Genomic DNA, 24001 nt, shown 5'->3' with positions numbered 1-24001 from the left:
CGTGAAGCTGGCAGGGCTGCAGTTTCCTCGGAACCTTGGGTCGGGAAACCTGCTAAAAGCCAAGGCAGCAAGAGTGAGTGATGAACCTTGAGATTCCGGGCGAAGACGGTTGTTGTCTTCGTCGGGGACAAGAACCCGATTTGGTGGATTCTGAAGCGTTTTCCTAGGACAACCATATCTGACAACAATGTATTAATGCTAGCATGGAGCATTGAACCGATATGCATTCGAAATTTTGAATTACACTGTGCACTTTCCAAGAGACTGTGTCATCAAATGTATATGTGACCAATGTGACAACTCGGTACCTAGCGACGGAATAAAAGTTGAGGTTCCATCTCCCCGGTTCGGCCTCTCCAAAACATAGGGCAGACTACTGTACGGGGACTGATAAGGACGACCCGCTTCCCGATAAGATCTCCCTAAAATTCTACATGCAATGCACAATTGTCGCAGGGCTCTCAGCGATCCAGTCGATTCGATTCGAGTCGACTATTCTTTTCTGCCCTACATTCGGGCTCTATCTGCCTGTCATAGATAATGCTCCATTTATAGCTCATGTCCCTGGGAGTCAAATCAGTATGGAGAGCTCCCGTATGCACGCTGCGTGCCCAAGGGCTCTCCTTGATTCCCAGGAGACCCATCCGCACCTAGCGATGCTGTTTCGTACCGTTAGCACTCGAACAAATACCTCCAGCACATCCAATGGCCAGCTTGTTCGCCATGTCAGGCAACCAGCCGATGCGACCGATGTGTCGTCAACGCCAGACCAGACCGCAGATACCTCGGCCCCGGAGCGTACCATAGTTGGGCCTTCGCCTTCTGCCTACCGACGGGCAAAACTTCGCCGAGTCATCAAACGAATGGCCACCTTTAGAGAGAAAACAGGCTCGCCGCCTAGCAACCAGGCCCTTGTTAGCCCGGAAATGCGATATCCTAGCAAGCATGAGACGGAGCGGAGTGCCAGGAAGCATCGCATCAGCGCCGACCGCCAAGAACTGTTCGACTTTTGGCGGGCGGCCAAGGAGCAGCCGGCCACGAGCTGGCAGAGCATCCTGAATCTTCTGGCCAAGTACACGCCCCAATTCGGCAGGCTCTTCGATTTCAAGGTGGTGGTCGGCAAGGGAGTGGCGCAAAAGGTCTTGGAGATGCTCACGGGGTCGACAGCGGCCTCGTCTCTTACGCAGAGGAGGTCTGGATGCATCGTGCGCACCGAATATATCGACCACGAGACGGAGACGGTGACACTGTCCCTCTCAGGCGCCGAGCACCCTGTCCGAAAGGCCCTATCGGACATTCTCAAGGCAATAGGCAGCCTGACAGCCGTGAGGGTCATGGACCCCGATTCCAAGGAAATCCTTATGGATCTCTGGGCCCAAAAAAACGACGAGCCTCGATCGATTAAATTGTTAGGTGGAACAGGCGTAGCGCAGGATGCCAATTCTCTCACAGTACAGAAGGGAATTGCTCCCGTGGGGCGGATTCCAGTGTTCCGTTACTATACACTTAACCACCATGTAAAGCATATCAAACGTCCTGCCCAGTGGACAAGAAAGAGCCTCGAGGCTTATATAGCTGCGTTGGTACATGGTGTGGTGCCCCGTCATCTGCTTGGCGCAATATACGAAGCTGGGCGAGATACCCCTAAACACCAGGAAACTGTGGCCTTGATGCTGGTGGAACTTTTCCAATCAGAAGAAACAAAGTCGCGCATCTCTACCAATGCTCTCCACCTCGCCCTCGCATTCCTGCAAAAGGGGGGCCTCTCTCTACGTCCGGCCGCTCGCACTATTTTCGACCAAGCCGAAGTCCAAAAGGTCCCAATGGACACACAAACTTGCAATCTGTTCCTCAATGGCTGTGCGAAAGCGGGGGACCTTGACGGATTCAGTTCGACGGTGAAGCTCATGTTGCGAAAAGGGTATCACCCTGATAGCAGAACATGGCTAGAATTACTGCATCTCGTTCAGGATGTCCAGGCAAAGCAGGCGATCGTTGCCAAAATGGAAAGAAAGGGCCTCGCCCGTATCCAGTCAACGCTTGTCCAAGTTGGTAGCCACATGGCCCCCTTCAAGCTTCAGTCATGTTTCCGGAATCTGTCGAGCATGGAACAGTTCGTATTGGACCAGGATCAACTCCATGGCCCGGAATGGTTGACCACAACCACGCTCAACCGTTTGCTGAAAGTTCTCGGAAAAAACAGCAGGCTGGATCTTTGCAACGATCTATTAGACTACGCCGCAGCATCGGGCCGAGTCAGACCTGATGCGGTTTCGATGAATACCATGATTACACATGGCCGTAATGTTCAGGCTCATGTAGCCACGATTCGGTCAATGCAAGAGCGATGGGCTACGATACATCCAGACGAAGTCACATTCGAGCTCCTCTTCCAGATAGCATGGAAGAACCGCGGTCCCAACCAGCTTCGTGTCATTTGGCGTTATGCCTCCTTTGCGAAACAGACCAGCTCCCACATGAGAAGCAAACTCAACCCCCTGTTGAAGGAGGACCGCGACCTGGCTGGCCGCCGGGTATTCCTGAAGACATGGGAAGATGTCATATTCGGCAAGGACGAGATCCGGGCCCTGCGACGAAAACCCGGCAACCAATTGAGCAGCTCTAGGATTGCCAAGCACTATGCCGCCCTGGCTCTGGTGTACGAGCCGTCTGCAGGTCTAGCGTCGAAGCTGCTGGAGGCTTACGAGATGGACCGCAAAGTACACGTCGCGCTGAAAGCGGGCGAGATTATGACGCCGGCTGCCAGGAATAGCTTCATGGTGGACATAGCAATGAGGCCGCGGGTTTACCAGGACGAGATCTTACGTTTGCCTGCGCCCTCCTCGGACAACGAACGATATGATGGATGATGATAGCGAAACGGATGTGTTGTGTATTTATATGTCGGGTTCATGGGTATATGGCATTGTACAAACAGCTGGATGGGTTCTCTCCCCTCGGACTCAATACTGTACCATACATTGGATTAGATAAAACTACTTATTCGACTATACGGTCAGGTGCTTCTGCCGTGGAGCTATCCGCGACTTATACTATAATGCAATGGACTATAGAGAAACCTGCGAACTGTATTCAAGAAGAGGCCCACCATCATCATTAATTACTCGTATGCCCAGTCGTCTCTCTGTTGCGATCCGAGGGAGTTCAGCTTTGGTGCTGTTTCCGGCATCATACTCGATTAGTGGTGCCATACGATGACAATGAAAGAGCATTCCTACGACAGCCAACGTGACAAAGAACCAGCATCTGCTCCCTCAGCTCACCCATACAAGAATGCCGTCCGTGTTCGACAAAGCCCAACAAAACACAAACCACCATATCTACATCCCTCTACAAAGGAAAGAAAGTCGCATGCAGCGTTAGTCCTTTGTCCGCCTTACAAACCCTCAAAGTAAACCCCAAGTAAGGGCCCCCTATAAGTACTTCCCTTCCCTCATCCTCTCTTCTTCTCTTCTCCCTCTTTCCTTTCCTCATACTTACTAATTCCAAGGACCTACCCCGTTCAAGAGGGCATTCCGCGTAGGTCCCGCTGGCTTCCAGACCACATGGCACATCGTGAGCTGGGCGAGCGCTGTCTCTCCCCATTTGGGGGGCCGCAGGTGGTGTAATTTTTGATGTCTGCACTATGTGTACTGCGTGTACATACAACATAATTTTTCATTGTGAACCTTCGCTGCGCGCGGGGGCATAAAGAAGAAGAAGACGAAGACGAAGACGAAGCCGACTTATCCGTCGGAAAATGAAGGAATGGCTGCTAATGGACGATTACTTAAAAATCGAGGCTCAGCATTCATTGGCTTGATATCTCTCGCTCGAGGGCGTAACATAAACACAAATCACAGTACCAGATTATATGAAATGCCACATATATCAGACATGGATTGAGGTATTTCATGATTTCGTTCCATTCATTTTTCTCTCTCGTCGTTTATCATGGATCTATCATCAACGGTATATGCGATAGACTGGATTGCCTTCGCTGTTGCCGCTAGAGGGCATGTCTATTTCGTCTGCGGTCTTGACCAGGTCCTCGTCTGTTATCACTTTTCATATCTGACCTCATGGGGAGACAAAATAGTGACCACATGGCGTAGTATTCCACCACCACCAGCTCCTCCCGCTTAAGCGAAGAACTTCTTGTAAGCCGCCTTTTCCTTCTTCAACCGGTCTGCGGCCGCCTTCTTGACTGCGTCGAGTTCCTTGTTGATGGCGGCGTCACCGGGCACCAGTTTCTTGGCCGCCTCGAGGGACTGGATGGCCGAGTCCTCATCCTTCATCTTGATCAGGGCCACACCGCGGCGGTACAGCGCCTTGGCCTTCTCGGCGTCGCTGATACCCGAGACCGCCAGCGCGGCGGAGGCGGCCTGCTCGGCATCCGCCCAGGACTCCAGCTTGATGTTCATCATGGCCGAGTTGCTGTTGAGGGTGAAGCGCAGCGCGTCCATCTTGGGCTTGGTGTCGGCGGGAGCGTCGTCCAGGTCGGGCTCCTCGTTCAGGTAGCGCAGGCCCTTCTGGTACTTGTCCAGGGCCAGGGTGGCGTCACCGCCCTTGAAAGCCTTGTTGCCGTACTCCTTGCAGTTGGCGGCAATCTCGAGGATCTTGACAGCGTCCAGCTTCTCGTCCATGTCCTCGGGGAAGTCCTCGTAGGCATCGCCCAGGGCATCGGCGGCCTTGGAATCCGCGCCCACAGCCTCGGCGGCAGCGCCGGTAAGCTCACCACAGTCGGCGATGACGGCGTCCTGGGTGGGCTTGTCGCCGCCCTCTGTTCGCAGGTTTTCGACCTGGCGGATGACGGACTTGCCGCTGCGGACCTCGCCAAAGACGACGTGCTTGTTGTCGAGGTGGGGGGTGGCCACGGTGGTGACAAAGAACTGGGAGCCGTTGGTGCCTGTTATTTCGCGAGAAGGTTAGCCCGAGTTTCGAGTTTCTATACTTATTGGAAGTGCAACTTACCGGGACCGGCATTGGCCATGCTCAGCAGGAAGGGACGGTCGTGCTTCTTCTCAAAGTTCTCGTCGTCGAACTTGGCGCCGTAGATGCTCTCGCCGCCGGTGCCGTTGCCCTCGGTGAAGTCGCCGCCCTGGATCATGAACTGCTTGATGACGCGGTGGAAGATGCTGCCCTTGTAGTGGAGGGGCTTGCTGCTCTTACCCAGGCCCTTCTCGCCGGTGCAGAGGGCGCGGAAGTTCTCGGCCGTCTTGGGGACGATGTCATCGTAGAGCTCGAAGGTGACGCGGCCGGCGGCCTTCTTGCCGATGGTGATGTCGAAGAAGACCTTGCTGCGCTTTACCTGGTCGTCGGCCATGTTGCTTGCTCGGTTAATTTACCTAGGGTGGTAGCGAGTGAGTGCGTCTTGGTGCGGGTTAGGGCGGTTGAAGGAAGAACGGCCAAGTCGATGTGTGTGTGAAGAGGTAGGTAAGTACTGCAGGGGTATCTAGAAGTGAAGCAGCACGTAGAAGGAAAGGAATTCCAAGGCGGGTTGAGAATGTGCGGACCAATTGCAATTGTTCTTTTTCAAGAAGTCTACAACCCAAGCAAAGCAAATAAACAAATCTTCCGATCAACAATCCAATTGAAGCAATCAATGGGATTGGACGCCAGATTTTTAATCGCATTCGGATTCTAGTAGCTGGTGAAGCTGCATAGAAGCTTCTAGGGGACCCCGCCTTCCCAGGGAATCCAAGGAATTGGGAGGAAGCGAGGGGTAACCCGACCTGCTATGTAGGTATGTACCTGGCCCACCGAAGACAGGCCTACTCAGCATTCCACTCATCCATCACCTGTAAGTTCCTGCACATATCATGGGAAATAAAAACGGCAAAGACATCCAAAGATAAAGACATATAATAGGTAGTAGTATAGACATAGCAAGGGTATTGTATCTCCAACACTTGTATGATGCTGCTCTAACGCTCACACACACTCACCCGTATCCAACCAACAGTAGTATAATAACATCACCAACTCCAGTCCTTTCATCGCTTCTTCGTACACCAAATGAAGTGACCCATGTGCAGTAGTAGTAGGAGTAGGTATAGTATGTAGCTCTGCATGGCTGCATTACTTCTCATCGTCAGATATATCCGTAATAACAACATAATCCTCGTCTTCGTTGTCGTCTTCTTCTTTTTTTCTACGCTGATGATGGCCTGGCCATCACCTCCATAACTCCGCCGCTGCCCGAAATGCACTGTTGTGGTGGCTGACCTCTCCGTTTCCGGAGGACGTTTCCGTCGCCCACCCGGCCTATGCGACCAGACGCTTTGTGGTTGTGGTAGCCCGGTACCTCGAGACAGTACTAGTGCCTCGAGTGATCCCCGCCGCTCTCCTTCTGCCAGCCCTCCGAGATGCCCCGCAGAAACCCTTTGTCCTTGTCCTCACGGTGTTTCTCTCGGATGGTGTTGGGGCTCGACGTCGGTGTACCCTCACCCTTGGACTTCTTGCTGCCGATCAGCCCAAACAGGTTCCGAGGAAGCTTCCCGTTCCGTCGGAGTGTTCCGCTCAGATGATGCGACAAGCTCACCTCCGAGTTGTCTGATGCTTGGCGCGATGATGAGCTCTCTGGCCCGTGTCGACCGCTGCCAAACTTGAGCTCCCGGAAGAGAGACCGCTCGCTCGAACCTTCCTGGTCACTGCCCGAAGACCCTGGCGCCCGGTACGGATCATTGTCCACCCAGGCCGGCGAATGGATCTGAGAAAGACTGGCCGATTCGATGAAGGAAGATTTCTCGAGGCTTTCGGCGAAATCATCCGTCATGATGGACTGGTCCTCGGCAGCCCGAAGAGCCTCGACTTTGCTCAAACAATCGTCGGATCGCTTCTGGAGCATGACACAGAGCTCATGGAATTCGGCCAGCTCCCCCGTAAACGTGTTGCTTTCAGCGTCGGTGGGGTGATGCGACTCCAGCCACAGCTTGACCAGCGCAGAGAAGTTCCGAGGGTGGTCAATCAGGTAGGGCAGGGCAGGGAACCCTTCTCTCGCAATCGGAGAAAGACGCCCGAGGATAGTGACGGGAGCCATGTAGGTGGCGGGGAGCGAGGCTGTGGCAGCTCGCTCCGTGGAGATGGAACAGATCTGGTCAACGAACTCCTTGAATGGCTGTCGTTGGGTGTTGAGAAACTTGTTCATCGGCTCCATCCAGCCCTCTTTCCGTCCAAACGTAGAGAGATTGCCTAGTGCCTGTAACCCCTTGGCTACGAGGGTGAGCGTTCGTTGGGCTCGATGCCTCGGATTGTCTCGGAGAAGTCCAAAGAGCTTGGGATTGAGAATGGCCGGGCAGATGAAGCGCAGGAAAAGGAAGCCCGACACGCTGGTATAGGTGACAGTTCGCAGAAAGTCTCCATAGCGATCCTCGGCTACGGCCCGGACATATTTCAGGATTTGCCGTAGTTCGGCAGGCAATCGATTTGCCGATTCCGCGATGCACTCCCACACTTCAGTAGTGATCTGCACCAGCTGCGCCCAGTGCTGGTCGAGCTCGTCGCCATGTGTTATCCTACTCGGATCTACTTCGCAGTCGGGGTTGATCTCGTTGATCTCGAATATCTTGTCGCTCAGTACGTCTTCAAGATATTCCTTGCCCAGACGACGCATGTGGAATTCCAATGCCTGGGTCAGAAGCGAATTGCCGCGGAAAAGGAGGTTGGCTTCGCCAGCAAGGGTCTTGCCCATATCCCGAACAAGAGCTTCTCGGTCACTCGAAGAGCCTGTCGACTCGTTCGATTTCATGCGGCGACTGAAGCGCATCTTCTTCATGCTGTTCTGGCCACTGACGCCGTCGATCTCTTCTTCCACAAGAGCTAGAAGCCATTCGACGGAGCTATTGGAAACCTGAAAGATGTTGAGGAAAATCTCGGCCAATCGGCGCAGTTGTTGAGGCATTGCCGCAGCAATCTGGCCTGTCAAACCGATACTGAACTTGTGCAGCAGAGCCGACAATGGCTTGTAATCTTTGGCCATCAGAACCACCAGCTCGTCATGGTTGACTTTGACAAACATAGTACCAATCGGTTCGTTCCTCTCGTCTTGTATGGGCAGCCACTGCTCATGGTCCTTACCGCGCTCTAACTTGTCCAAGGATATATCAACAGCTCCGCACATAACCTCGGTAAGATTGCCTGTCTTTGGGAGTCCTAACGATGCCTGAAGCTGGTGACTGAAGCTCTCGAGGTTACCATCAACCCGTTTCAAGACCACTGAGAGGTATGGCAACACCGAGGAAACCTCCGTGAACTGAGCGGCTTCTCTCCAGAATGGGTTCTTCGTGTCCGGCTGCGTAGTCGTCCGCGCACGAACCTCGCCGTCCAGGATGACCTCTGCCAGGTAATTGCCAATAAGGGCATCCCGATCTTGCCGTGCTTGTCGCTCAGTCAATTCTGGCGGTGTAACGGCTTTCTTGAGCTTGGCCTCGGTGACTCTCACTTGTATCGTCTTCTCGAGTCTGAACATCTGGCCATCGAATTCGTTCTCGAAGTCGGTGATATCCACCGCCCCCTGAGAATCCGCCTCCAATCCATACAGATCTGGCACCGCGAATGCTCGAAGTAAAACGAACCAGACCTCAAAAAGCACCCTCGTGTCCAATGCTATATACACTGGCCTGAATATTGATAGTTGCTTGGATGTGGCAGAGTAAATGGGGAATATCGCTATGCAATAATCTTCATCAAGAACTGATTTGTCGAGTTGTTGCACGGCGCAGCGAGATAGCTGTGACAGTTCGATGATGGATAGAACAGAAACATCGTTTTCTGTCATCAGCTTGAACTCGCCGTTGTCTTGGAGTATGCAGGACACCCGCCTCCAAGCAGTGACAGATCCTCGCAAGTCTCGGGTGGAAGGTCTCTTCACGATCGCTCGTGGCGAAGTCGCGACTCCCTTGTCCCATAACATGACCTTGCCGACCTTGATGATGGCTGCATCTTTCGAGGACCCGGACCCGGTGGTAGATGACCCTCGGCGTCGCATCTCTGGTCGCCCGGCAGTAGCTGATGGCGAGCTGGTGCCCCGGCCATTCGGGAAGCGCACGCCACTCGGCCGCAATTGCTGCCAGCAAAGCAGCGCGGCTAGCCAGAAATCCACTTCGGCCGGCACCACAGGTTTGAGTAGCAACTCAATGCCCATTTTCTGGGTCGACAACTCGAGGCATTTGCCGGTTCCATCAGGCGCCTCGACAGGAAGGACTCGGCAGCCACGGAGATCGCCAACAATGGGAATGAGAAAGGGCCCATTCTGGCCTGGATCAAATAATAAACTGCCTCGCTCCTCATCTATATAACAAACGCCAGCGTGCCACGGGCCGCTGGGTTCGCTCTGATATTCCACTTGGCCTTTCATCCGACCGCACAATGTCTTCATTAGCAATAAAACCTTATTTGCATCATCTGTGGGTATTGGAAGCGGTAACGAATCCACGGAAGGTGGCGGCGAAATCAGAGGTGAAGTAGGGCGTGAGGATGCACGTTTTATTAGGCGCTTGTTTACCGATCTCTTGTCCTTTCCGGAAATCGAAATTTTGAGGTCTGCTGGCGATCGTACCGGCGCAATGGATGGATATCCCACCGACTCCATTGCCGCCGCTGGGCGACCTTCAGGGTCGGCAAGCTGCGTAGAACCCGTCGATGAGAAGGAGCCCACACGGTGTCGGTTGTCTGACGACGTGGTGTTCGACTGCTGGTGTAACGCGCGCGACCCATCCATGGTATGTGTGCGGGGCCGGACCGCGGATTTCGACTGCGTGGGAGGGCTCGCTTCCGAGTCGTCGTAAGAATCGCCAAAGGCATCGTTAAATACGATGCCCTGGCGCCTTGTCTCTCCGCCAGGCATAGACCGGGGAGAAGTTTGAGGGGACGTGGTGCCGTAACCCCGGGAACCCTGTGATGCCTGAGCTGCCGCAGTGTCCAGGTTCACAGCATGGCCATTTTTCTCTACGGGCTCTGGTGTAACGGTTCGGATGGTATTCTGCGAGTGAACAATGGGTATGAAACTGGAGCCTTGCATAGTGCTACTTCTTTCCCGTTCGCGTTCCCTTCCTGTATCGTTGCTGGCGCGCGCCGAGCCGGCGGAAGCTTGCGACCTGTCTGCCTCTCGCAAAGGCGGTCTGCTACCATCTTGGTTACTGCTGCTGCTGTTGGCAACAACCGCGCCGCCGCCGTTGTGTGTTCGTCCGTCCATTCCCGGAGGAAGGAGGCTTCTCATAATTCCGTTGTCGGCCTGAAAGTGTACACCAGCAATCGAGGTGGATGGTGTGCATTGGGCGCGCTCGCAGATTTGCATGGGACCAAAGGGCCAGGAGATAGTAGGGGCTTATGTCGTGTTCGCAATTGCATGTAGACAGGTTTTCGGTATGATTATGAACGGAGTGTGTGTATGCACGAAGTGGTCGTTCAGCTTCTATTAGCGATGTTGTTTTGGGGGGAGTAAGATCGGCGATGCGATTCGTTTCGAGTGCTGCATGCGTCGGCGCCGGGTCATAAGTCGTAGCCAAATCTGTTGAGGGCGATATTCTCTAACAGCAGCCGGTCCCATCGAGAGTTTTATCATTCTAGAAGTTCGGCGGGCTTGGGATGCAGCGATGTTTTCTGTCGGTCAATGATAACTTGCTTGCGTTTTTCTGGGGCCGTTTCCCTCGATCCGCAGCGCAGCGCTTTCTAGGATAAGAAGAAATCGAGACGTGTTCCAGAAGAAAAAAAATCAGCGCCTGGGGGTATATTCGATGCATTTATCACATCTCCGGCTGTATGGTATATTGCTACTGGTCATTGGCCATCCCAGTCCGATATTCCGGCATGGAGAGAATAATCAAACGGCAGCGCCGGTACTCAAAAGTGGACGTATGACAAGCGTGCAAGATGGCCGATGGAAGAACGAAGGGTATGCCTGTCTTGTCGGGGAACCGGATTGGTTGCTGGGCTAGGTTAGAGCAAGAGATTAATAGAGGAGGTGGTTGTCGCGCGCGGGGGGGCCACCTCGGGTCCCAGTCGTTCGATGCCTATTCGTTTGTTGGGCGAGAGAGCTGATCTCGGTAGGTTTGTATGCGTGTGCGTATGTATTGAATGTAATGTAATTCAGGTGTTGCAGGACTGCTGCTGTAATCTGCTCCTTCTTCTACAAGTATGTAGGTATAGATATTATGGTGCAGTCGAAGAGATGAGATGCCCTGCCTGAACGAGAGAGCCTGGGCTCGACTGACTGACAGGATCCCCAATGGACGAGACCGTAGTGTGTCGATTGGATGACTTAACGGAGCTGCGGCTTTGGATTGCGGGAAACGCTGCCCCTTCTTTTTCTCAAGTTGCCTGGCCTGGCCCCAGCCTGAGTGCTGTTGAGGCGACGAATTGGGGCTTCTGGATACGCCGATTGTGTGGGTGCTGCAGCGCAGAAGTTCGATTCGCCCGATGCTGCTTAAGGTGGAGATGGATGGCCCAGCGATTGCTATGTTGCTGATATGTGTGTGGGTGTAGGTACAAGTGCACTTTGACTACAAAAGAAAAACAGAACACGACAATGAACAATGTTCAAATGGACTCATGTATTTACTGCTGCTGCTGCTGGAGCGAGGTTGCATTGACCGACTCATTTGGAACGGGCTTGTTCTTTTTCGGGATCTCAGCTCGTCGGCGGACCAGGATCAATCAAACAACAGACATGGACGTAATTAGGTGTATTACAGTTACATGCCTCCCAGAGGGAGGAAGGAGGTATGTAGGTAGGTACGGAGTACCTCGATCCCTAACATGGACACAGACAACGCCCCAGGCAATAGACCTCGACGCTCATGACTGAACCAACCGTCCTTTGCATAGCAAGTGAACATGCCACATCTGAGCACTCGTAGGCAAATCGACAGCATATTCAATCCTTACTCACGTAGTTAGAAGGATAGGAAGGATGAAGATGCGAACAAAATTCGGGTCCGGTACTGGACTTTCAAGTTTCCTGGGGAAATAATTTCATATGTTCGTCCATATGTTGGAAGTCCATCCGTTGATACATGGGAATCAAGGAGGATACGCAAGAACGTTCCATTCCCCTTGATCCTGCCCCTATTGCCTAGGTGCTAGGTGTCATATCCTCCACGTCCTCTACACGGCCCTTGTCATCTTTCGGGTCACCATACCCTGCCTGCCTGCTACAATGGCACGCTGTGCGTCAGAGTCAGAGTCTGTCTGATTGCCGTGCGTGCGCTGATGGAGCAGGAATGATGAGATCGAAGCCCCGGCTTGTAACATCGTTCGGACTCTCTTTTCCCAATCGATCAATTAGAAATACGAAATTAGAACTCCCGGGACCAATAAGCTCAACGTATTGGGACGCTGGCTTAGCCTGGAATGTGACCCCGTCGCTCGCCACGCAACGCACGTTGGCTTGTCCTTTTCCTTCTCGAAGGACTCGAGAATGACGGCCGGAGGTGCGTGCACTTGTTCTTTGATTGGTCTTACGAGTCTGGTGGTCCTTCATGGCTTGACAGGATCAACTATTGGGCTGGCGAAAGGTACCAGCGTGCCAGATGGCGTAACCATTCCCGACTATCTACTTTTTCCTTTTTTCCCTCTTACTAGTCTATTCCTCCTTCCCCCTCTTGTCCTACATGGATGCGAGCAGCGAGGGCCATGCCATGATTTTGTAATCAACCACTGTACACGTGTGATACTACCACAGTAAACGTGATCCTCGTGGGCCTGTTTCTTTGCCCGTGATTGGACCAGCGGGCAACCTTGTCCCCCGTGTCGGGTCAGTCCCACCTCAGAATTGAAGACTGGCAACCTTTCAATCAATTCTCCGAGGCCCATGATAGGGTCCCACCAGCAGGACCATGCCACCATGCCACCATGTCACCATCTTCTTGAGAAAACATTGACACCAACAAAAATGTCGTTTTGCTCCCTTGGATCGTCTCGTGCCCCGTGCATCCCCTATGAATGGGATGAGGTTCTGATGAATCCAAAACAAAAACGGCCACGGTCCTGGGATAGGCTGGCTATACACGGCATCAACGGAGATGAGAGACGCTTCCACCGAAAAACGCTGCTTATTGGGTTAAGGATGTCTGTCTCTTTTTAATATGTACTTATAAATGATTATCCCGTACTCATTCAAATGACTAATAACAAGATATACTTCCTCCTACCCCGTACAGGCTCTCATCAGCTTTAACTTTCCAGCTAAAGGAAGTAAACTCCCCCAGCGAAGTCCGACTTACCTTCAAGCAAGTCCCATGGAAGGCTGGAAGGATGGCGGTGCGGTTTGTTCGGCCGACCCCAGCATGTACTTCCACGCCACTGCCGTTCTTTTCCACAACTTGTGTTATTATATGTATATGTATAGGCAATGGTGGGCTATGAATGGATCGATGAATGAAAATGCCACTGCATCGAGGTAGGCATCGATGTGTAAGTACCATTGAACCCGAATCTCGAGGTAGGCGGGCGTTGAACTTGTCAGAAGCCTCTCAGCTTCGTCATATATCATTCTCGTTTTACCACTCTCGGAAGTTTTCTTTCTTTTTCAGACGTCGACCTGCAATCACACCAGACGACTTGATCGACCAAGTACTCCCCCAAAATGAAAAAAAAGCCCTTGTTGCACGCACGAACGAAGGGGCCTCAAAGTCTGGACCCCAGCCGTATCGTCGTCGGTCACCCCCTGATCCATGAATGAATGAATAATGATATGCTCGTACCCAAGAAAAGAAAGAAAGAAACGTCCCATCTGGGAAATCCAATCTCCTTGACACTGCCCCGATCATGTGAATGAGAAAAAAAACTACCCGAAACAAACAATCACCCGTACGGAGTACATCCTTTTGATATGCTGGGTACTCCATAAGCAGCAAACATTCTCTGCCCGGCCAAAACGCCAAAAAAGACCCCCCCTGGTCGAATATCCCGTAACGTGACCCAACCCTTCTGCCCTTGCCTGCACGCCTAGCCTAGATAGCTGACCACCAATTCGGCATGCCGGCTGAGTGCCTCCCCTGCAGTAATGCGGCATCGTTGGGTCATTTGCCAGAGTGCCAGGAGTTTGGTAATTGCTTACTATACGCCACGCCGATCCCCCAAAAATATGCTTGCTCCCTGTATAGATGTATGTAGGAAGTATCTTCCCAGTGGTCATGAATTTCTTTTTCTCCGCCGGCAGTTCTGTCCCGATTCTGCCACGCACATGTATTTTAGAAATACACTGCCTTGCCCTGCAGTTCCCGGCACCCGGTCAGCCGGCGAGGGAAGCTCATGGTTTGCAGCCAGGCACACTGTCATAAATACATGTTGAAGAGAGCTCGAGGCAGGTCTCGATATCAAGTCCAACATACATGATTGGTTCCGACTTTACGACCTAGCTCGAGAGCAGCAATACGCGAATCTGTGGCAAAACTTCGTTTTGAAAAGGGATGCAACGAGTACCTGCTTAACCATCAGGATCACCAGCCTATATGGCAAATGTTATTGATCACTTTGTGGCTTGGGCTGCTCCTCCTGCAAGTGACCGGATCCCCTTAATCTAGCCGAGATGAGAGGCTCTGCCTCGTTCTGTGCCTGGCAGCGTGGCTCATGGATGCCAACCCTGCTGCGTCTCATGCATCCGCGAATCAACTGCAACAGGGGAAGCTTATCTTTCGGTGCCGTTCAACCCCGGTACTCCTGGCGGGCATCACGGGGAAACGGACACCGAGCTAACCATAAAAACTATTAGTAACCGTTACGGCAGCCGACTGGCGAGGTTTATCGGGCTCTCACATATTGCATCTCGCTCACCGCATGTATGACTCCTGAGTGACATATATTGACCGTATCAAAATACTTACCCTCAAGTGGATATAGGTAGTCCTAGGGATGATACTCACTGTACAGGGTGTAATCATTATGCTGGGTATCCTAATGGGCTCCTACACTTTATATGTTTGTGTATGACTCTCACATATTGTAAAGTAATGTGGGTGACAATAACTTGAAGTACGCGAATGCATTCTCATGCTCACTACAACTCTGAAGGGCAATATGCTCACGCCATACATCAGCGCAGATGTCAGAACCATCCTGTAAGCCGGCGGCCCAGACGTCTCATTGGAGGCTGCTCTTGCATATATATATATACTGCAGATAGTGTGCGTGGCACCACGTCCTTTGCTGGCCATCGAACCTTACCAGAATACTTCACTCGTTAAGCCTTCTGTATTTCTGAAAACATGAAGAGGTTTTAGAAGACGTTATGTTACTCTATGACCACTATATCATAGGGATACAATTGTGTGACAATAGGTAGCAATTTTTAGAGCTGAATTCCAAGTTCATATGAACACAACCGAATGCGCATTACTAACCCCCGGAATGATTTGGCTCCTATCTTGCCACCCCTATTTTTCTTATTTAGGTATACATGATAACATGCGGGCATAAATCAGATGCCATTCGCCTGCACTAGCCCTGTTACTCGGGCAGCATACTAACAAGGGGAAACCGGACTTGTTTCCTGCCGCCTGGCCTCGTCCAGATAAAGGTCTGTTGACCAATATATCGAACCAAACCGCGATCTTTCGAAACACCTACTCAGTTACACAGACGACGAGTGTCCCAAACTGGCCCATGATCATTCTAGCCCGCGTGATCATAGTTGTTACTTCTCTATGCTCGTACCAGCTAACAAGCTAGATTCAGTGTATAGACGTCACAAATAGATCGAACTTTTATACCGAGAGTATATAGTTTATATTCATTCGGGTTATGTAATTGGAAGCGTCCGGCACTACTTTCGAGTAGCAAAAACAGCCAAGACCTCATGCTAAGCTTTTATTTTGTTATTCTTTTTTTACTCCCAGGTTTTCATGACAGAAAGATGTTCCCCAGGAACAGTTCACTTTCGTGGTTTTCCTAAGAGCTGTAATTTATGTACCCCATGTCAGCCAAACGTGAATCAATAACGACTAAAGGGGCTGACGAGAAAAAGAAAGGATGCACTGCATGGATGTTTGTCAGTTACTGACTCTCTCCATGATCCCGAACTTTGCTTTCACCATGTGCAGCAGTACTGAAACTGCAAGCCCCGTCGTCCTCCGAGGCAGACCACCGCATCTTAGTCTGTTGACTACTTTGAAAAGGGGCACGCAACCATGGCCACCGAATCCAAGCCCTGACTCGATGACCTGGGCGCAACGGCATGCTTGGCAATGGCAAGCTAAGTACAGAGGGACAGTAGACGAGCTGATCTAGATGTTCCGAGTACGGCATCAGACAGTACTTGATATTCGGGCTCGTTCAGTTGGTCAACCTCCCTCACCAGATCCAGCATGGTCTTATCCATGGCTACAAGACTTGATACTCAAGTAGAGGAGTAGTGAATGGCCCTATCAATTACGTGTGAACTTAGACTCGCCACAATTCACAATCACATGGGGAAACTCGAGGGTAAAATGAAATGCATATGCAACTTCTCCTTCCGAGTTCAGTTACACTATGCCTATTGCCTATGTGCCCACAAACCACCCTAAGGAACCTTTGGATGCCTGTTCGTCCCCCTGACCAAAAATCCTAATATCGCTTTCTCTCTCAGTTGAACGCTCAATGGGGAATATATCTGAATAAAAAATGAAGTCAGCCAGACCTTCCTAGGTCGTCTCTCCTCTCACCCCTGCTCCTTCATCACCTCACGTAACCGTGTGTACCAATCATAAACGCCAAAACATCCCAGTGGTAAGCCTGCTTTGCTGAAAGAATATCTTTCTGAATCTTAACATCAACAGATTTCAGCCGCCCAAAGGTATTCATCATAAGGTCAATGGGCCACCAAATACCTCGCCCTGCCCACCTCCAAAATTGCACTCGCCTCTCCCGCCACCGAACTGGAAGATATCCATGATGCAGACACTTCCAAAAAAACCTCAGAAGTGAGCAAGCCATGTTCTGCGACCTCTAAAGAGCCACAGGCCAAGTTTCAGGTTCAGATGACTTCACTACGCGACCCCGTGGCACTTCCTCTCCAGGATCCAGGGCTCAGTGAAGGACCCCCGGATGATCGTGCCCGCATCTAACGGGACGGGCCGTCGATGGGGCTGATGGGGGGACTGCGAGCATTGCTCAAGTCTGTGCTACCAGTACGCCTCAAAGCTTGGGACATGGTCTCGATGTTCAGATCGTTACTAGTCGCGCCACTGAGGGTATGGTGACCGGACGAAGGGGCTGCCCAGAGGCTTTCTGCTCGGCGACATGTCGAGCCCTTTGATCGACCCAGATTTACTGGTAGGTGGTGATGTCTCGGCATGAGAAGAGATGGGCGATCTGATGGGCGAGGGGGAGCGGTTGATTGCGGCCGACGAAAGAGAAGTCAGGCCAGGAATTCGCATAGACTCCCGACTACTAGCAGCTACATTGCTGTTTCCTTGCTCTGCTTGGACGACATCAGCGAAAGAGATGAAACTCAATCGGCGTATGTCCGTAGAGTCCAGGGACCCGTAATTGGAGGCTGCTTCATCTTTCTCGGCCAAGGATTGTAATTCGTCGACCCAAGAAGTGCTCTGCGTGCTCTGCGTGTCGTAGGGGCCTGTTCCTGTTACGGTGACAGAAGCGGGCTGATGCGAAGTGTGTGTAACGATCTCGACACTGTCAGGGTTGAGGTGGTCATCCGTGATGGCCTCCGAAGTCGCATCAAGCGCTGGGGGGATGTGGTTCTCCACTTGAATGTGTGACGGAATGGCTGGTGAGTTGGGCATGGCCACTGAGGTCTCTTGTACGTCTCGCTCGAAGATCTGAGATGTCGCAGGCGAGGCCACCCGGGGAGACGAGGACATGCCCCGGCCGGGGGAGGAGGGTGCTCTATGTGATACATCCATTGGATAAGGGGACGTTGTCATCGACCGAGCAGAGGAGAGGTGAGACAAATCCCCACCGAGCGGGGGACTGGGGAGACCTGCCTCTGGTTGCGAAGTCGTCTTGGTGGTATTCGAGGGCGCTGCTTTTTCGTCCGTCTTCTTCTTGCCGAAACCAAACAAACTTCGCTTCTTCTTAGTGGTAGATTCGCTGTTGGCGGAGTCGCGTTCGGTGCCCTTTGCGTTGAGGGTTGGAGGGGACATGGAACCCGCGACGGGGCCCTTCTGTATTTCGGGTGCCGGAGCAAGACTCATGATGGCGTGTAGTTTTGAGTTGGAGTGTATTCGTAATGGTGACAGGATCCAAATCAGGGGAGGTTAGGAACAGTAGTAGGAAGTATAGCGCGGAGCTACAGTTGTTAAGTTAGTAAGCTCGTGGTTATAAATGAACGGCGTAGGCGACAGGCGACATCGATCAGTGGGCAGCAGAAAACAAGGCGGAGGGAGAGTGACGGTCGTCCCACTATCAGGGAAACGGCCAATTGTGGGGGAAGCAGGAAGAAACGCCTAGACCGGGAGCAGCAAGAGGAGCAAGGACATCGGCACACGAGTAAGCAATGCGTTGCGGACCAGAGGCCTGTTTCTGGAACAAATCCCGGACGCGAGATTAAGGATGAGAAGGCGACAGGACAGGACAAAGAAGGGGATCAATCACGAGGGCAGCCGAGTCCGAGTTGGCTGGCAGTAGGATGATAATGAGACAATTTGTCGGGGGTGGTCTGCGTTTCAAAAACGAAGGGTAATCTTGGAGGGACCTCACTTACTGGAACTGCTAACCACCAACCCGGATGAGTGCCAACTTGCGATTGGAGAATGGGCTGAGAGCAAAAAGCTACCTAAGCAGACAAACTGGCCCAAAAAGCACTGCGCTCTTTTTTAAATGACTTCATGCACTGCAATGCGGGATGAAGACGCAATAATGCGCGGGCAGTCCTTCCAAGCCACTTTCGTCGAGTCTGTTGGTTCCTTCTTGGCCAAGAAGGCGCAGGCAGGTACAGTACACAGATCAATGCCGACGGGCTGACTGGTTGGGATCAATCTGCCCAGCAAAAAAGAACTGGTAGTCGAACAAAAGCAGAGATCGCGACAATGCACTGTCAAGTTGCTCCTGGTAACCGCGGTAGGGAAAGGGCAGCGTCTCGTCTTTTGTGTTATTGCTTGTCGGTGCTCCAAGCTTGCGACTGGCTCAACACAATATAATATAATTGTTTGTTCTTGCTCCTCTTCGTAGGAGCAACAAACAGGATCCAAGCACGGAGTAATTGGGGGTGTTCTGCCGGTAAGACTTCCACAGACCTTTCCGTCTGAAAGGTTACTTCTGTGCAGTAGCAAATAATGGGAATCGGTCTCGGGCTGTGAAAGTGCCGACCAGGTAATCGCCAAAGAGCGTAATTGCTAATCTGATGGGCAAAGACAAGTATGGGTGTTGGCTAGACAATCGAGAATCGATATATGCTACCCCTTCTAAGTGGCCGGCAGATCTTGGGATCGCCAGGTGCTATATACTTGGAGGGTTTGGGCTACATACGCGTACTACATGGCTTGCCTGACGTATGTGCCTACTCGATACATCTGATGCCAGCCTGTCTGAACAGGGTGTTTTGCGATTGATCGTACCAGGCAGGTATGGATAGTTCAAGGAGTAGTACTTAATAAGACCCCGTCTGTCAATCAAGCCCTCTTTTTGCCTCTTTCAGCCAGTCAGAGATAAGAGGGAGTGGCCGTTTCCAAGCTGAATTGCCCATTTTTCCAAGACCATCTTCTCTAAGGTTGTTGGCCAGTCCCGGAGACAACCAAGGAACACGGTTGGGCTGGAAAAAGGGTCTCTGTCCTCTCCTCATGAGTGGACAATACTTTTTCTCATTAATGATCACCACCACCACCACCTCCACCCATCCTCGCATTGAGTAGCATAAGTCAATGCAATGCCAAGAACCCCGCTGTCAGTGTTGCACAGATAACCTAGGAATTGCCAGCACGCATAGCCCCTCGAGCTGTCAGGCGCTTTTCCGATGTTGTACGGATACGGTAGGGCATCTCAGGGCACAGGGAAACATCACTGATGTGTCAGTGGAATGATCTGTGACCCATCCTTCCGTCCAACTACGACGTAAGCCACGGAGAAGGTTTGGCCAACTGCCTGCAGAACTGCCTGTTCCTGCGATTGATGCATGACTATCTATCTCCATCTTCCGCCTGCACAGCCGCCCCCTGCTGGTTGGATTGGCAATGACTTGCCTTGCCCGTCGGGAATGGTGAGCATATGTAGCATGACCGTGCTGGCTAGGCAAGGCGGAGCGGGATACCCTGAAGATCAACGACGGGGCCCGCAGAAACAAACGAAAGCAGGATCGATGCCAACATCCACTGAAACTCTAATTAAAGAGGCTTGCCCGTCAGGCATTGATCACCCAAGTCGTCATCTACATGTTTCACTCGCGAGGCATTGATCGAGAAAAGGGGGAGAGCACCGACTTTGGTCTCAGGTTGATTATCTATCAGGTACGTGTCTGCTGGGGCAACCGACTGCCTGCTTACTCATTCGCGAAAGCTTAATGAAGAACCCGAAATAGAACCATTCCATTTCGATGCATCTGCTGACTGACAACGTCATGAACAGCAACTCAAGCGTAGCCACCATCGAGTTGCACCACATCACCTCGTAACTTGGAAGCCGACGATACTTGTTGCCTACCTCACAACCCCCGCGTAAAGTACATGTCCAGATTAGTTCAGGCGAGCGGCATTCCGCACATGAAGATTGGCACACCCCAAGGCAATCCACCGAGATAGGGCAAGGGGTTACGTCACAGAGCACGGGCGGGCAGATCTGGAAAGAGGGGTTCATTTTCCCAGTCTCGACCAGTGGGGCGGTTATTTTCAGAAACAAGACCTGAAAACCATCTAATTGCTGCTGAACATGTCCAATTGTAAGACATACGATCACAGGGGCATCGTAGCTTCTTCCAATTGTGAGTCATAGCTTGCCAATCTCTCCTGGATCTCGTGGCGGAAGCGAAATCTACGTGAAGCTGCCAAATCGCCTTTTCCCCTTCTCTTCGCGTGATACCGGGCTCGGCTTTCTTGGGCATACGATTCAGGTTGGTCATGAGCCCTGCCACGTCCGATCATCAGTCTCGATTGGCCATAAATGCAACACATCGAGAAGGAAAGAAAAAAAAACTTTGCCCGGAAAAGGCATTTGTAGCACGTGGGGAAATAGAGGTTCATACTGGATGGTCTTACCGAATGCCAGTGAGTGCAGGCTGTGCAATGTTGAGTTTCGTGTGTTGTTATCGAAATCGAAGACCCGCCAAAGCGTCTCGACGCACATTTACAACCCCCGAAGAGACTCGAGTATTATTCGTTAGGGCTGTCGCTGTAAGTCTCTTATCAGTCATTGAATCTGAATGCCGATTCCCAATCTCGATCAATTGAGAGCAGACAGCAAGAATATCATGATGCGCACCGTTCAGAAAATTGGCCATTACCTCAAACATACTCTTACTGGTAATTACATTGTACGTTTTGTCATTGTTATCATTCTTATCATTCTATACGGTATTATATACGTACTGAAATACATTACTAATGCTGCTGGTACCAATACGGCATTGAGGCCGGCTGGGAGCATGCTATTTGCCTGGTGCGAAACTTATTACTTGTTGATCCTGATTACACATTAGGTACGGACACGGCATGTATAGTGAATATAGGCGTCGACACTTTATATCATGGCGAGAGTATATCAACAAAATAACACCCGTGGGCAATAGAGATGTGAGCAGGGCTCTATATCGGTATGGATTAAGTTACATTAAGGCCTGACAACGCCTCGTTATAAACGGATTAGCCATATGTCTTCTAATATAAGTGCTGCCTCCTCAAAACACATCTGTACCTTCAAGGACTAAACCACGAGGTTTAGATAGCGCAGACATCCTTTGCAGACTATCGTGACCAAAACTCACACTGGTGTATTTCTGGATCGGGCTTATTATATGTACCTCTGGCTCAACCGATCAGGGTGCCGTGTATAATAACACAGTGATAGAGAGTGTCTTCCTCTGCGCTGGAAGCCAGCTCTGGGGAGCTTCGTGTTAATCACTCAGAGCGAGAATAGCCAGTCGATTACCGTGTTTTCCGAAACAGCAGCAATTCGCTCTCCGTGTTGGAAAGCAAGAGAACTTTGTTATCAAACGAGGCCGGCTTTGAAGGTCAGGATTGCATGTAAGTAATGGGTCTGTACAATCTTGCCCACCCGCAGTCTGCGAGATTATGTAAGTATCAGCCAATGAAAACGATGCTAGCAACTCCATTTGGCAGGTGCCGGCAAGGGAAGCTTTTTGGGGAGCACGTGCCAACGCCCCCCATCTAACCTGCTGGCCGGGCCGTCAAAGCTCCGTGGAAATTTCAATTCCACCCCGAAAGACACGAATGGTTGAAGCTATCGCCACCGAATGCCCTGCATGTAGAGATTGCGTGGAAGCTTTAGGGAAGCAACAACCGAATAAGAGACAGAAGGCTGTAGGATCACGATTAACCGAGTCATCGCTTTTGGCACGCCCTACCTCTGCCTCACCCATCAATTCCTTTCGTTCGCAGCTCTATTTTGTTCGGGCCTTCTGCTTCCTTCCTCCACTTCACTGTTCGAAGAGCGTCCTCGCCGGCGCGCCCTTCTCTTCCAACCCTGACCGAGTCTCTCCCGAGAGAGACAGAAAAAAACATCAGAATGGAAGCTCGACCTGTTCTGCGTCCATTGACGACGCTCCTCAACAGCTGCAGCCGCGCCGGCCAAACGCGTCTCGCATCCTCGACCCGGCGCACCAAGAAGGCCCTGAAGCTCCCGCCGCACCCCTCTTTCCTCGTCTCCGGCGCCGAGGCCGACCACATCACCTACAACCCGCCAAGCGCCGCGCCGAGCGTCTATCACACGCCCTTCAAGTTTCTCCCGCCCTCGGACCCGCGGCGGCAAGCCCAGCTCTCGAGCCTGCTGCGTGGCTCGACCGGCCTCGCGGCCACCGCGGCGGTTTCGAACCCGACAACCGTACCAGCCACAGAAACAACAGAAAAGCGAGAGGTCCCCGCGTTGGAGGAGAAGCACCAGGTGCCGGTGCCCAAGTACAATGTGACCCGGGAGCAGGTGGCCGAGATGCGGGCGCTGCGGGCGTCCGACCCCATGAAGTGGAGCGTGGTGCGGCTGGCCGAGCGGTTCGAGTGCTCGAAACTGTTCGTCATGATCTGCTGCAAGGCCAGCGCCGAGCACCAGGCGAGGGAGCGGGAGCGGAAAGAGGCCATCAAGGCGCGCTGGGGACCTTCTCGTTCACTAGCTCGCGAGGACCGCAAGAAGAGACGCACTTTACTGCTGCGGGGTGAACTATAGTGCAGCAGTCCTAGTTCGAGTAATAACAGCCACACAATGGATTGAAGACCACTTTACCCGAATTGGCTTGACCATGGTGTCCTGGAAGGGCGGGCCTCCAGGCAGCTGAGTGCTTAAGGAACGTTATAAGCCAAGGTCCAGCCTATGAGAACGGGCTTTTATCGAGAGGGGTTATGAGTGTCTTGGTGAATGGAGACAACAGCAAGCTGTACGGGAAGAGAGACGGCATTGTACATCAGCGAAACCAGGAGGTGGACGTATGGGGAGGCCCGCACAATCCCTATGGAAAGGGGTGCGCGGGCCACCATCCACTGATCCGCAAGCATCTGGCACAGCCAAATCTATGGCGTTGAAGGTAGCACCATCAAATAGAGAGATGGGGAAAGGGGCGGTTTCACTGAACTGAATCTCCCTTCTACCACTAGCTACTACAATCTTGTACACCAGAGCAGAGAAACATTGTATAAACATATAATCAACAACAAACATGCATGACGGTCTCATTTCGGGATAATTGAGTTTGTTTCCCAAGTATACTGCATTAGACTTAGCTATCATGCAATCAGTGTGCTTCGTACATCCTATCACATCCAAATGATGGATGCTGTCCAGTCCGTATCTTCCAATGGCAAGGGCGACATAGCCAGCCTATTCGCCAAAACCCCGAATTTTCATATTGTCCCCGCCTTGTTCTCAGAGAGCTGAGGTATTGTATTCACCAGAATAGTATCAGCAGTTA

At 52.0% G+C, this 24001-nt stretch overlaps 5 protein-coding genes across 5 annotated transcripts; 2 read left to right on the top strand and 3 right to left on the bottom strand.

The window, feature by feature from the left end:
* Positions 1–656: 656 nt before the first annotated feature.
* Positions 657–2870, top strand: PG994_006159 (uncharacterized protein; the record flags this gene model as incomplete). Its single annotated transcript, XM_066857568.1, has 1 exon — positions 657–2870. The coding sequence occupies one exon, from the start codon at positions 657–659 to the stop codon at positions 2868–2870; it is 2214 nt and encodes a 737-aa protein (XP_066716837.1).
* Positions 2871–4142: 1272 nt separating this feature from the next.
* PG994_006158 (41 kDa peptidyl-prolyl cis-trans isomerase) lies at positions 4143–5326 on the bottom strand (the record flags this gene model as incomplete). The annotated part of the gene is made up of 2 exons (XM_066857567.1): positions 4143–4909; positions 4975–5326. The coding sequence occupies 2 exons, from the start codon at positions 5324–5326 to the stop codon at positions 4143–4145; spliced, it is 1119 nt and encodes a 372-aa protein (XP_066716836.1).
* Positions 5327–6319: 993 nt separating this feature from the next.
* Positions 6320–10297, bottom strand: PG994_006157 (BUD2-GTPase-activating for Bud1p Rsr1p; the record flags this gene model as incomplete). Its single annotated transcript, XM_066857566.1, has 1 exon — positions 6320–10297. The coding sequence occupies one exon, from the start codon at positions 10295–10297 to the stop codon at positions 6320–6322; it is 3978 nt and encodes a 1325-aa protein (XP_066716835.1).
* Positions 10298–17153: 6856 nt separating this feature from the next.
* PG994_006156 (uncharacterized protein) lies at positions 17154–18134 on the bottom strand (the record flags this gene model as incomplete). Its single annotated transcript, XM_066857565.1, has 1 exon — positions 17154–18134. One exon carries the CDS (start codon positions 18132–18134, stop codon positions 17154–17156), a length of 981 nt encoding a protein of 326 aa, XP_066716834.1.
* A 4477-nt stretch (positions 18135–22611) lies between these two features.
* PG994_006155 (mitochondrial 54S ribosomal protein mL58) lies at positions 22612–23262 on the top strand (the record flags this gene model as incomplete). Its single annotated transcript, XM_066857564.1, has 1 exon — positions 22612–23262. The coding sequence occupies one exon, from the start codon at positions 22612–22614 to the stop codon at positions 23260–23262; it is 651 nt and encodes a 216-aa protein (XP_066716833.1).
* Positions 23263–24001: the final 739 nt, after the last annotated feature.

Source organism: Apiospora phragmitis, assembly GCF_038363925.1.
Source record: "Apiospora phragmitis strain CBS 135458 chromosome Unknown utg000006l:1.0-5683423.0:1.0-5690449.0, whole genome shotgun sequence".
NCBI lineage: Eukaryota > Fungi > Ascomycota > Sordariomycetes > Amphisphaeriales > Apiosporaceae > Apiospora > Apiospora phragmitis.
Note: the sequence above shows the minus strand (reverse complement) of the source record. Positions and strands in the feature narration are given on the sequence as shown.